This window comes from Schistocerca cancellata, chromosome 5 (assembly GCF_023864275.1).
Source record: "Schistocerca cancellata isolate TAMUIC-IGC-003103 chromosome 5, iqSchCanc2.1, whole genome shotgun sequence".
NCBI classification, from domain to species: Eukaryota; Metazoa; Arthropoda; class Insecta; order Orthoptera; family Acrididae; genus Schistocerca; species Schistocerca cancellata.
This window is the reverse complement of record NC_064630.1, coordinates 479430486-479445356: the sequence shown is the minus strand read 5'-3', so window position 1 is coordinate 479445356 and position 14871 is coordinate 479430486. Positions and strand designations below refer to the sequence as shown.

Here is a 14871-nt window from a genome sequence, read left to right as displayed (position 1 = left end):
GGTGTGTGTGTTGTCCTTACCGTAAGTCAGTTTAACTTAGATTAAGTGATATGTAAGCCTAGATATCGATGACCTCAGCAGTTTGGTCCCATATGAACTTACCAAAAATTTCCAATTTCCTTTATGCTACGTGTATAAATAAATTAATATCGTTTACGTGAACATGTTTTATATATTTTGCTTTACCATGATGTATTTCCTCAGTCAACCAGAAATCACACTGCAGGTGTCAGGAATAATTTCAGTTGCTAATTGTGGGGATACAATAGCGCTGAATCTGAGGTCCTCTTATCTCCTGCCACTGGCCACTAATTGTAATGTAGTTAGCAGCCTCTCCTTGCAGCTTACAGCCTCTCTCACGACTGTACTGTTTATCATTAAGAATGATTTGATGATGTTCAGCAGCGCCGAAATGCAAGTTTCAGCCATTGTTAGATAATTACGAAAATCATCGGCGCCCAGCTCCTTAACGCTTTCAGACCTGAATTTTTCTGACGGAAGGAAAATTTTTCTATATGTGGATCTGCTCTTAGGTGATTAATTAATGATTTAGATGCAAATTTTAACAAAAGTAAGTACCCTTCTTCAAAATATACTTTGATAATTTGTCTTAAGCCGCGCGGGATTAGCCGAGTGGACTAGGGCGCTGCAGTCATGGACTGTGCGACTGGTCCCGGCGGAGGTTCGAGTCCTCCCTCGGGCATGGGTGTGTGTGTTTGGCCTTAGGATAATTTAGGTTAAGTAGTGTGTAAGCTTAGGGACTGATGACCTTAGCAGTTAAGTCTCATAAGATTTCACACAATTTTTTTTATTTGTCTTAATTTTATGGACTAAACTAACTAATTACGAAATATTCTCTATTGTAATAAATAGTAAAATGATTATTCAATAGGTATCCTGCAAAATAATAATAACAATATTAAATTATACAATGGAATATAGCGAACCAACCATATCCGTGTATTACGGTGGTCACGAATAAATGGTTCAAATGGCTCTAAGCACTATGGGACTTAACATCTGAGGTCATCAGTCCCCTAGACTTAGAATTACTTAAACCTAAGTACCTAAGGAGATACATCCATGCCTGAGGCAGGTTTCGAACCTGCGACCGTTGCAGCAGGGCGGGGTGGTCACTGCTACATTTACTTGCTGATATTTTCATAGTGGCGCTCAACAGTTGGCGGCACTTGCACGTAATGACATTCACAAATGTGTACCTAAGGTTTCCATTGGGAAAAGACTTCTGTTGCAGCTAAGGCACTGTAAGAGTTAAGGTACACAATTGTAGCCAGAGGGTCTGAAAGGGTTAAGCCACTTCTGTGCCCACAGCTTTCTCTCAACTTTTTTACTGGTTAGCCTTGTTACCTCTGATACAGCCAGGGGAAACCCCTCTTTTCTGTTTCTGTGTAAAATCAAGCGGCATCTCGTAAAACATAAACAATGAACATAAGATGGTTGAGTCACAACAATGAGGGCTGCGGCGCTGCCATCGCTGAGTGCAGTCGGTCGGGACGTAGGAAAGCTGGCACGAAATTGGTCAGGCGGTTGACCAGCCGATAGCTTCGTGTGTGTGTGTGTGTGTGTGTGTAGGGGCCTCCAATAAGGACGTTCTGCATCAGCAGGTGGCGCCTTACCTGGCGGGTATCCCGGAGGGCGCCTCAGCTGCCCCCAGAGCCACACGGCCAGGGCGACCGCGGCGAGCAGCAGAGGCAGCACCAGAGAAAGCATGTCGTCTCTTCCCATTGCCGGCGGCTGGCCCGACGAGCACTGAACTGACGCCGCGTCCGGTGACGGACCGGCCGTCCGCGCAGAGCAGCCGCGGAGGGCGGGGCAGGGAGGGGAGTGGAGCTCAGCTCACCCAGCCCCGCTGCTGCGCGGCTCGCTGACGCACTCTTCGCCGCTCGCGAAGACAGATGGCTCGTTCCCTCATCTTGCCCGTATCTGTCAGCTCCAGACCAATGCCTAGTTTGCATGTCACTCTGACCGCTTCCAATACAGGTAGAGAACTTCCATTTACGCACTTCCTGCCTTACAGTTTCTACTTCTATTTCTACATCTACATTCGTACTCTACAAGTACAAGATACAAGCGTATTTCAAACAAGTTGTTATGTTGTCTTGAGCCCGAAGACTGGATTGCTGCAGCTCGCCAGCCTAGTGTATCGTGCGCAAACCTCCTCATTTCCACAAAGATTCTGCAACGTACATCATGTTGAATCTGCTTACTGTTTTCAAACCTTGCTCTCCGCCTACAACCCCCCCCCCTCTCACCCCACCCCCACCATTCCCTTTTACTGCCAAACTGAGGATTCCTTGATGCCTCAGAAAGTGTCCTATTAACCATTCTTTCTTTTAGTCATACATGCACGCCTACATCTTTTGGTCTGTTCCATCTCCCTCAAAACCGTTCAAGACATTTCATCGGCCTTCCTAAAGATCTTTTGCTTCTTGTTTTATACTGTATGGCTTTAATGATTCTTCCAGCTGGAGTACTGTCTTCCCGTCTTAACTGATATTCTTTTATTATATCAATTATGTTTTGCATATTCAGTTCAGCTCAGATTTCATAATTTCTCTTTCTATTCATCAAAGTGTATCCAGCCACGTGTCCAAGGAAATTCATTTCATATGCTTCTATTCTCTTTTCATCTCTCTCTTCTTAAGAGTCCAGTTATCGCATCAACTGTACAGTGCTGGTATAGCCAGGACCTTATAGAACTTCAGAAGAGTATCTCTGTGAACTTTCTTTCCCAATATTCTGTGAAAAATTCTATATAAATAGTTAAACGGATCTAACATATTTATATCTCGTTGATCGCCCTGTACATAATACTGCACCATAAATATTTCGATGTATTAACTTGCTCTGTGACCTGCTTAACAATTTCAATATTAACTCGCACGGGCAGGTGTCCTAAAAGTGCCACTGATTTTGTCTTTTTGATGGAGACTTTCATTTTGTATTCTCTGCCTATTTTAACTAGATCAAAGACTGTTTCTTGTAAGACGTTTGCATTTTGCCTATTAAGTACTTGGCCGTCAGCAAAAAGAAGAGTACTGATATCCACATCGTTAAATTTAAAAAGAGTGGGTGAGAACGGACACCCTTGTCTAACTCCTTGGTTTATTTCAGTCAGATTATGTCTACTGCCTGCTGTTATTATTTGTATTTTGTTATTCATGTATGGAACCTCTACAGCTCACATGAGATGGACTCTCTCTGTTTCTTAAAATTTCCAACACATTGTTTCAATTTACTTTGTCAAATGCCTTTTCGTAGTCAATGAAGGCAAGAAAATTTGGTGAATTGAATTCACGTGTTTTTCTATTAGTTATGTCATGGTGAAGATACAGCCCAAACATGCTCTACCCAACACCACGTTGGGCATCTTATAGCGTAGTTTCAACGACTCGCGATTGTTGCTTTCTTAAAATTCTAGCATATAATTTATAACATGAATTCCGAAAGCTAATACCTCTGCAGTTCTGACATTCATATCTGTTTCCTTTCTTACAGACTGGGTATACCTGGGCTATATATTCCACTTTCCAGGTATATAGCCACTTCGGCGGCAAATATTCATAAAATCGAATGTTGCTTTTCCAATATTTGGTACCTATTTTATCAGCTCTGTATTGAATTTTTCACACCTTGGAGTCTTCCTATTCTTGCTAGACGTTACTGCATCCTGTAGCTCCTCCAACGTTATTAACTCTACTTTCCTATTTGGTTCAGAGTCAGACAGAACCACCTGTGTATCTTGCACATCCATCCAGAGTGATTTATAATATTGTAGCCAATTAGGTTCAGATACTCTGTTCATTTGCAGATTGTCCTTATCTTCCTTGTTTAAATGTTTCATTATCGTGTATGCTTTGTCTTGTTTTCCTTCGACATCATGTTCAATATCCGTAATACATTTTCCCCAATGATTGTTTTTATCTTGTTCGACTTTCCTTTTGAGTAGAGCTGATTTCGTTTTATAATCAAGTCTCATGTCTTGATCGTCTAGGGAATTCATGCTCCTTGTTTTCAATTAGCTACGTATTTCAGCATCCCAGTATAGCAGGTCCCTTTTGGAAAAAAAAAAAAAAAAAAAAAAAAAAAAAAAAAAAAAAAAAACTTTTCTTTCTTGTGCCAAGTGCTTCTGCTGCTGTTTTACTTAGTGATTCCTTTATATTATTCCATTCCTGGTTAATGTTATCCGCTTTTACATTTAAACTTACGTATTCTTCACGCTTTTTCTGATATAGTAACTGGGAACCTTCTTGAAGTAAATGTACTTTAAATGTAGTATCAGCTTTATTTTGTTTCCGTTTGGAAGCTGTTTGGAAGATATCTTAGTCATATTGTGCCAAAAATCTCCTCATTACTTATCTAATCCATCCGGGTCAACTTCACTCCAGACCTTTGAGCCCAATATAACTAAATTCCCTGGTTTCGGCTCCACAAGAAGAATCGGCTGCCATTGCCCCACAGACATTCAGATACCTAACTACTATGTCTTCAACATAGTTAAGGGTATCATAAAGGGAAAAGATGCATGCGCCTCATAATAATGCCCATTAATGTATCCGGATACTTCTAATCAGATAGTGAATTTCGTTAAGCAGCGAGGTGTCGGAAATGCATATGGAATGAGCACTGCGTATCCGTAAGTACGCCCACGGGAACTAGATGAACACAGTGTACCTTATATGTAAATTGATGGTGGAGGGGGGAGAAAGGAAAAGAAAGGGAAGGGATTACTTATGTCAGCTGCATCGGGACATTACGCAGAATTAGCGGCGATGAGTGAAAATGTATACCGAGCGGGACCCAAACCTTGGGCCCCTGCATACTAGGAAGGTGCGTTAACCACTGCACCATCCAAGACACAGTGTTATGCCAGCTGCGTGGACTACCTCGGCACACCTCACGGCCGACCCACATTCCTACAGAGCGCCACCTATCCGCTGTCCCTGTCCATTTCCGGCATTCTCGCCACTACATTCTCGCAGGAGGTCGGGGTACTCGTGCATCCGCACTGAAGAGGGTGGATTCATTGCCCGCCTAGGCGAATCAGTTATATGAATGCGTAGTGTCTGTTCTTTCGGACATGTCCAAAAGAACAGACACTACGCATTCTTCTTCTTCTTCTTACGCTACGGCCTCTGTAGGACCACGGGTAGCCCCTTCGTGGACTGCATTTTCCTCTTCTTCTTCCAGAACCTATTCATTCTTTCTCCTCTCCCGCTCTTCTTCTGAGATTTTCAGTTTCCGTTTCTCCTGGCGGCTCCACTGGTGACATTCTAATCTTTTCCTGTATTCTTCTCTGTCATTGACCTCCGGAATATTTGTCGGTGTATATTTGTTCCTCCAATTTTCCTTTCCTTCGACATTGATCCCCAATTCCAACCAGTCCTTCCGAAATTCAACAATCCACTTGGTTCCTGTCTTTCCCCTTGTCCTCCATGTTGTTTCCCACACTCTCTTCGTCATTCTGTCCATACTCATCCTAACTACATGCCCACCAAACCTTGCCCTTTTGAGTCTGATTTCCCCGGATATTGTTCTCATGTTCCGGTATAATTCTTCCCTAGGTCTTCGCATCCACCTCTCTCCACCTCTTTTGGGACCTAGTATTTTTCTCAGTATTTTCCTCTCTTCTTTCTCTAGTTGCTCTGCCCCATTTCTTCCTTGTGTCATCCTCTCAGCAGCATATAATACTGCATTCCTCACTGTTGCCTTGTAGTGGCTTATCTTTGCCGCTGTGGATATACCCTTTTTATTGTATAACTCTCTCGTCATGCAGAAGGCTGACCTCATCTTCTTTATCCTCTCTGTTACTCCCTCCTTGCTCCTGTTCCTTCCTGTTATAAATTCTCCCAGGTATTTAAATTTGCCCACCATTTGCACAGTGCCTTCCAGTGTTTCCCAGTTTGCAGTGGTGTTTAATGTCTTTGTCTTGTTATAGGCGATCCTCAGTCCCACCTTTCTGGCTACCTTACTTAAGTTGTCGAGTTGTGTCTTTGCGTCTTCTTCCGTCTCACTTAATATTACTATGTAATCTGCAAAGGCTAGGCAGTCCACTTGAGCCCTGTTGTCCTTTTTGTCCCCCACATGGGTCTTTGGTATTCCCATTTCCTCGTTTATTGCTCTCCACTGCCTGATAACTTCGTCCAGTGCTATACTGAACAACAATGGTGACAATCCATCACCCTGTTTAACACCAGTCTTGATCTCAAATTCTTCTGACAGTGCTCCTCTGAATCTCACCCTTGCTTTTGTGTCTGTCAGAATTTCTTTTATGAGTTCTTGTGTAGTTCCATCAAGTCCTCTGTTCTTCAGGATCCTAACAAGAGTCTGTCTGTCGATGGAGTCATATGTCTTTGTGAAGTCCACGAAGGTTTTTACTGTCTTTTGTTTTTTAAGGCCCTGTGTTCTATCAGTTGCTTCAGGATAAATATCTGTTCTACACTCCTGAAAGAAAGGATATAGCGAAGATGAAATGATAATTAAATGGACACCCTAGCTGCAAACAGGCGTTGATGTACTTCATTGGGGACATGTTGAAAATGTGTGCCCCCCGATCGGGACTCGAACCCGGGATCTCCCGCTTACATGGCAGACGCTCTATCCATTTGAGCCACCGTGAGCACAGAGGACAGTGCGTCTGCAGGGACTTATCCCTTGCACGCTCCCCGTGAGATCCACATTCCCATCATGTCCACACCACTACATTCGTAGTGCGCCTGATAGATATTTGCCCATCATACTCATTACTCGTGGCAGATTAATCTACCAAGTCCCGTACGAGTTCGGGCATAGCGTGTGCGTTCGCACAAGAAGGTCAATGGCCGGGAAACCGTATTTTACCTACATAGCGGAGACATGGCTTAGTCACAGCCTGGGGAATGTTTCCAGAATGAGATTTTCATTCTGCAGCGGAGTGTGCGCTGATATGAAACTTCCTGGCAGATTAAAACTGTGCGCCCGACCGAGACTCGAACTCGGAACCTTTGCCTTTCGCGGGCAAGTGCTCTACCATCTGAGCTACGGAAGCACGACTCACGCCCGGTCTCACAGCTTCACTTCTGCCAGTCTTTCTTTCAGGAGTGCTAGTTCTGCAAGGTTCGCAGGAGAGCTTCTGTAAAGTTTGGAAGGTAGGAGACGAGATACTGGCAGAAGTAAAGCTGTGAGGAGCGGGCGTGAGTCGTGCTTCGGTAGCTCAGTTGGTAGAGCACTTGCCCGCGAAAGGCAAAGGTCCCGAGTTCGAGTCTCGGTCGGGCGCACAGTTTTAATCTGCCAGGAAGTTTCATATCAGCGCACACTCCGCTGCAGAGTGAAAATCTCATTCTGGAAACCTCTTCCTTTCCTGAATCCCGCTTGGTGGTCGCCAACTGTACTTTCTACCAGATCTTCTACTCTCTTGAGCAATAGTTTTGACAGCACGTTGTATTCAACCTCTAGTAGCGATATTCCTCTGTAGTTGTTTGTATCTCTCTCGTCCCCCTTCTTGTGTATTGGTAATACGCATTCATATATGGTGTACCTTCTTTAGATATTGTTACATCAATTTTTCATTTAGTCCTGTGACGTCCTGACGTTCGCATCGAACCAGTAAAAATGATGTGGCTCGGTAGTGCTTGGAGGACGGTCGCAGTACGTAACATGGAGCGTTAAATATGGACAGAACTGAGTGGTATGCATTTTGTATACGGTACAGCTGAAGGCATTGATCGAAGCGCTCAGATAATATACCGCACACTTCTTTTCCTCGAAGATAAACGCTTTATCGCACATTTACCGGGTAATACCAAAACACTGATGGAACACAGGCCCAATGCAGGAAGGCCACAGAAGGGGTGCATACCTGATTTTGTGGAAGACCTGCTGTTACGCTTTGAGATCATGCAAGTACCCGAGCACGTGCAGCTGTCATAGCTCGCATTTTTGGGGTACAACAGTTATCTGAGGTCATCAGAGACTACATGTACTGAACGTTGGGACAGTATCGCGGGCGATTACTTTCTTGGACTCTAAACGTTGCCTCCTCGACACAAGTGGCCAATTTACAGACTGTTCACGCAAGAGTATCTGGGTGCAAAACTGGCAAGTGAACCATTAACTCGTACTTTCGGCAGTCGGTTTAGCGGACGGTGAAGATCTGTACATTGACTTGCAAGATCCCTGGACCTCATGTCATTTCACTTCTTTCTCGGGGGCTTCATGAAAAACCGTCGTGTATTCTATCACTGTGGACTCAGAAGGAATTAAATACAATGATTTCAGCGCCCATACACATACAGAAAACGCTACTTCCACTGAACGCAAGATGCCCTGTTACGTCAATACTGCTCTTCTTTTAAGATTTATTGTTATACTGATCATAACAATAAAGGACTGAAACACATTTAACATTGTTTTATTCTCAGTCCCACCAGCAACCTCCTGGATATGTCGTAATCAGTTAGTGATCATTTCCAATACCTGGTTGCGTAATGAAATGTGTTTATATTTATTTATTTAACCTGATCTGATTGGGGCCATCAGGTCTTCTCCTACATCAGACCGGGGTCTCATACATACAGTATCTATTACATCATAGATATCCAATAATTAATAATTTTAATATAACAATAATGAATTAAAATGATTTGGGTGTCTGAAGTGGCAGTGTGAGTAAATTATACAAAGTTAATACCGGCATTTCCCACAGTACTGCTGCTGCAACCACTAATAGTGATAATAATAATAATAATAATAATAATAATAATAACAAGAATAACAATAATAACCCCCGTGGAGGCCCGGGAAAAGAATAGGCCTCCGGTATGTTCTGCCAGTCGTAAAAGGCGACGAAAAGAACAAACCACTAATAGGGCTAACCCCCCTTTTAGTGTGATTACTTGGTTCAGGACAGAACTAAAGAAGCCTCGGACAAGCGCCGTCATGGTCGGGGACGACGCTTGAACCCTATGCCCGCCCGCAATGGTAACGACACTGCTAGCCAACTGGAAAATGATTTAAATCCAAATAGAGGTGTTTTGCAGGATATGCTTCCTGCAACCACCCTAGAAGGAAAACAAAGACAGAGGATGAGATGGTCAGATGAAGTTAATCGGCACCTCATGTTCTGTTATTACCAAGCAACAAACCTAGGAACCAACACAAATGGATACAGATCACAAGTATACACAACATTTATTACCAGATACCCGGAATTAAAATTTTTACAGAACAACGACTAGCTGATCAGATCCGTGTAATAATAAAAAATAACAGGATACCCCAGTCAGAATTAGAAAACATCAAACAACAAGTACAACAAATACGGGAACAAAATAATGTGCAATCAGAAGAAGAAGAAAATACAGTAATGGACTCAAACATCCCAGAGCAAACAAACAAAGACCAACACGCATCAATTAAACAATCAGAGGAAAACGAAATCTTAAGACAGCCACCAGAACAAGCACAAATAGAACACGAAGAGACACACGTGTTAGATATAGAAGAGAAATTTCAGCTGACATATATAGAATACAAAGACACAAATACAGACATTAGACCATTCTTGCATAGACCGCCAAATAACCCACAAGTCGAAACAACAATAAAAACTATCAACACAATCATACACAACAAAATAAATGAAAACACAACTATGGAAGAGTTACAACTACTGGTTTATATAGGAGCACTCACTACACTAAATATACACACTAGGCAGAGATCAGAACAAACCAACACACAGAAGAAACCCACAAAACCAGCATGGCAACACAGGCTACATATCAGAATAGAAAAACTGAGAAAAGACATCGGACAGCTAACACAATTTATAAGAAATGAAATATCAGACAAAAAACGAAAAAGGTTAGGTAAAATCTCACAACAAGAAGCAATAGAGCAATTAGATGAAAAAAAGCAGAAATTGCAAGCATTGGCCAAACGACTTAGAAGATACAAAAAAAGTGAAAATAGAAGGAAACAAAACCAAACATTCAACACAAAGCAAAAGAGATTTTACCAAACAATGGATAACACACACATTAAAATAGACAATCCACCAAACATAACAGACAGGGAACACTTCTGGAGCAACATATGGTCAAACCCAGTACAACATAACAGGCATGCACGGTGGATACAAGCAGAAACAGACACATACAAGATGATACCACAAATGCCTGAAGTGATAATTTTGCAACATGAAGTCACCCGAGCAATTAATTCTACACACAATTGGAAAGCCCCTGGAAATGATAAAATAGCAAATTACTGGCTAAAGAAGTTCACCTCAACACATTCACATCTAACTAAATTATTTAACAGTTACATTGCAGACCCATACACATTCCCTGATACACTTGCACATGGAATAACCTATGTGAAACCTAAAGATCAAGCAGACACAGCAAACCCAGCTAAATATCGCCCCATAACATGCCTACGAACAATATACAAAATATTAACTTCAGTCATCACACAGAAATTAATGACACATACAACACAGAACAAAATTATAAATGAAGAACAAAAAGGCTGCTGCAAAGGAGCACAAGGATGTAAAGAGCAACTGATAATAGATACAGAGGTGACATATCAAGCTAAAACTAAACAAAGGTCCCTACACTACGCATACATTGATTACCAAAAAGCCTTTGATAGTGTACCCCACTCATGGTTACTACAGATATTGGAAATATACAAAGTAGATCCTAAATTGATACAGTTTCTAAACATAGTAATGAAAAACTGGAAAACCACACTTAATATCCAAACAAATTCAGATAACATCACATCACAGCCAATACAGATTAAGCGTGGAATATACCAAGGAGACTCATTAAGTCCTTTCTGGTTCTGTCTTGCTCTGAACCCACTATCCAACATGCTAAATAATACAAATTATGGATATAATATTACTGGAACATACCCACACAAAATCACACATTTGCTATACATGGATGATCTAAAACTACTGGCAGCAACAAATCAACAACTCAACCAATTACTAAAGATAACAGAAGTTTTCAGCAATTATATAAATATGGCTTTTGGAACAGACAAATGTAAGAAAAATAGCATAGTCAAGAGAAAACACACTAAACAAGAAGATTACATATTGGATAACCACAGCGACTGCATAGAAGCGATGGAAAAAACAGATGCCTATAAATATCTAGGATACAGACAGAAAATAGGAATAGATAATACAAATATTAAAGAAGAACTAAAGGAAAAATATAGACAAAGACTAACAAAAATACTGAAAACAGAATTGACAGCAAGAAACATGACAAAAGCTATAAATACTTATGCTATACCAGTATTGACCTACTCATTTGGAGTAGTGAAATGGAGTGACACAGACCTAGAAGCACTCAATACACTTACACGATCACAATGCCACAAATATAGAATACATCACATACATTCAGCAACAGAAAGATTCACATTAAGCAGAAAGGAAGGTGGAAGGGGATTTATCGAGATAAAAAACCTACATTATGGACAGGTAGATAATTTAAGAAAATTCTTTCTAGAACGAGCAGAAACTAGCAAAATACACAAAGCAATCACTCATATAAACACATCAGCTACACCATTGCAATTTCATAACCACTTCTACAACCCTTTAGATCACATAACATCAACAGATACAAAGAAAGTAAATTGGAAAAAGAAAACACTACATGGCAAGCACCCGTATCATCTAACACAGCCACACATAGATCAAGACGCATCCAACACATGGCTAAGAAAAGGCAATATATACAGTGAGATGGAAGGATTCATGATTGCAATACAGGATCAAACAATAAACACCAGATATTACAGCAAGCATATTATTAAAGATCCCAATACCACAACAGATAAATGCAGACTTTGCAAACAACAAATAGAAACAGTAGATCACATCACAAGCGGATGTACAATACTAGCAAATACAGAATACCCCAGAAGACATGACAATGTAGCAAAAATAATACATCAACAACTTGCCATAAAACATAAACTAATAAAACAACACGTTCCCACATACAAGTACACAGCACAAAATGTACTGGAGAATGATGAATACAAATTATAATGGAACAGAACGATTATAACAGATAAAACAACACCACATAACAAACCTGACATCATACTCACCAATACAAAGAAGAAATTAACACAACTAATTGAAATATCCATACCCAACACAACAAATATACAGAAGAAAACAGGAGAAAAAATTGAAAAATACATCCAACTGGCTGAGGAAGTCAAGGACATGTGGCATCAGGATAAAGTCGACATTATACCAATTATACTATCAACTACAGGAGTCATACCTCACAATATCCACCAGTACATCAATGCAATACAGCTACATCCAAACATATATATATATATACAACTACAAAAATCTGTAATTATTGATACATGTTCAATGACCCGAAAGTTCCTACATGCAATATAACATATACCGTACAGTTAAAAGGAAGTCACGCTTGATCAAGGTCCGCGTCACTGTCCATTTTTGACCAGACATAACGTCTGAGAATAGAAAGAAATAACAATACTAATAAAAGTCATAACAATAATTGTGACATAATAACAATAATGATAATGGTAGATATAAGAAGAATTTATAGAAACTTCCTGGCAGTTTAAAACCGTGTGCCGGTCCGAGACTCGAACTCGGGACCTTTGCCTTTTGTAGGCTAAGGTCTCGAGTTCCAGACTCGGTCGGGCACTCAGTTTTAAACTCCCAGGAAGTTTCATATCAGTGCAAACTCCGCTGGAGAGTTAAAATCTCATTCTGGAAGAATTTTTAGGTCTACAAAATAGATGTTGTTTGATATAGAAAGTTCTGGAAAAAAGAAACTTAAGATCACTTCGCCTAAGAGTACTGGGAAAGGAGGAAGATCAGGTAGGAAAGAGGGATGAGCAAGGCTAACAAGTATGTACAAAAATGGTTCAAATGGCTCTGAGCACTATGGAACTTAACTTCTTTGGTCATCAGTCCCGTAGAACTTAGAACCTAACTAACCTAAGGACACCACACACATCCATGCCCAAGGGAGGATTCGAACCTGCGACCGTAGAGGTCCCGCGGTTCCAGACTGTAGCGCGTAGATCCGCTCGGCCATATTCGGCCGGCTAGTATGTACAGGGACAATGGTAATCTTCTCGTTGGTTTAGAAGGTATGCCGTTACCTGTCTTCCGAAGCTGGAGATGTTATTTAGTTCCCAATAATAATGCAACAGGTTTTTCCAGAGTTGGGTTCTAGAAGGTGACTGAATGATGGAGTGAGACAGAACGGGTTTTGCTCTGATGGGAAAGAGTGTTGTTCAGCCATGACCGTTAAGGTCGAGGAGAGATACACTGAAGAGCCAACAAAGAAACTGCTACTCTTGCCTAATATCATTTATGGTCTCCGCGAGCACTCAGAAGTGCCGCAACGCTACATGGTATGGACTCGACTAATGTCCGAAGTAGTGCTGGATGGAACTGACACATGAATCCTGCAGGGCTGTCCATAAATCCATAAGAGTACGAGTGGATGGAGATCTCTTCTGAACAGCATGTTGCAAGGCATCCCAGATATGCTCAATAATGTTCATGTCTGTGGAGTATGATGGAAAATGGAAGTGCTTAAACTCGGAAGAGTGTTCCTGGAGCCATGCTGCAGCAATTCTGGACGAGTGGGGCGTCGCATTGTTTTGCTGGAATTGCCCAAGTCCGTCGGAATGCAAAATGGACATGAATTGATGCAGGCGATCAAACAGGATGCTTACGTACGTGTCACCTGTCAGAGTCGTATCTAAAATTATCAGGGGTCTCATATCACTCCAACTGCACACGCCCCAGACCATTACAGAGCCTCCACCAGCTCGAACAGTCCCCTGCTGACATGCTGAGTCCATCGATTCATGTGGCTGTGTCCATAGCCGTGCGCGTCCATCCGCTCGATACAATTTGGAACGAGACTCACCCGACAAGGCAAAATTTTTCCAGTCATCAACAGTCAAATATCGGTATTGACGGGACCAAGCGAGGCATAAAGCTTTTTGTCGTGCTGTCATGAAGGGTACACGAGTGCGCCTTTGGCTCCGAAAGCTTATGCTTCGTTGAATGGTTCTCACGCTGATACTTGTTGGTGGCCCAGCATTGAAATCTGCAGCAATCTGTTGGAGATTTGCTCTTCTGTCACGTTGAACGATTCTCTTCAATCGTCGTTGGTCCCCTTCATGCAGCATTTTTTTCCGGCAGCTGCGATGTCGGAAATTTGATGCTTTACCGGATTCCTGATATTCACGGTGCACTCGTGAAATGGTCATCCGGGAAAATCTCCACTTCATCGCTACGTCCGAGATGCTGTGTTCCATAGCTCGTGCATTAACTGTAACAACACGTCCAAACTCACTTAAATCTCGATAACCTGCCATTGTAGCAGCAGTAATAGACTTAGCAACTGTAGTCTTATATAGGCGTTGCCGATCGCGGCGTCGTATTCTGACTGTTTACATATCTCTGTATTTGAATACTCACTGCCTATGCCACTTTCTTTGGCATTTCAGTGTATGAAGTACAATGTTCAGTAATAAAAACAGAAGAGAAGACAGAGGGTATGGAAATCTCTGCGGTTGTCTGCAGGCAGCCAGAATGGCTGCGCGTATGATGGTGAAACGTGATCGCAGTTGAACATCACAGATACAACGAGCACATACATTCACAACCAACCGCAAGCCTGAGAAAAGCCATGCAGGATAACAACGCTGTAATCAATAATTGTAAGTATGAGTGTTCGTACAAGTTTCCTTTTCAGATCAACAGAGAGGAGTTTTTTGTATTTTTGCAGGGCACGGAAAGACTCTAACGCGTTCTTC

At 41.7% G+C, this 14871-nt stretch overlaps 1 protein-coding gene and 1 non-coding gene across 2 annotated transcripts in view; one reads left to right on the top strand and one right to left on the bottom strand.

Annotated features, from left to right (window-relative positions):
• LOC126187673 (methyl farnesoate epoxidase-like) overlaps positions 1-1762 on the bottom strand; it is a 195187-nt gene extending 193425 nt beyond the window's left edge. Inside the window, exon 1 of the mRNA XM_049928905.1 lies at positions 1638-1762. Coding sequence (XP_049784862.1) covers positions 1638-1746 — 109 coding nt within the window. The 5' untranslated portion in view covers positions 1747-1762. The remainder of the gene's footprint in view (positions 1-1637) is intronic.
• Positions 1763-7202: 5440 nt separating this feature from the next.
• On the top strand, positions 7203-7277 carry Trnas-cga (transfer RNA serine (anticodon CGA)). The gene has a single exon. It is a non-coding gene; the product is annotated as a tRNA-Ser (tRNA).
• Positions 7278-14871: the final 7594 nt, after the last annotated feature.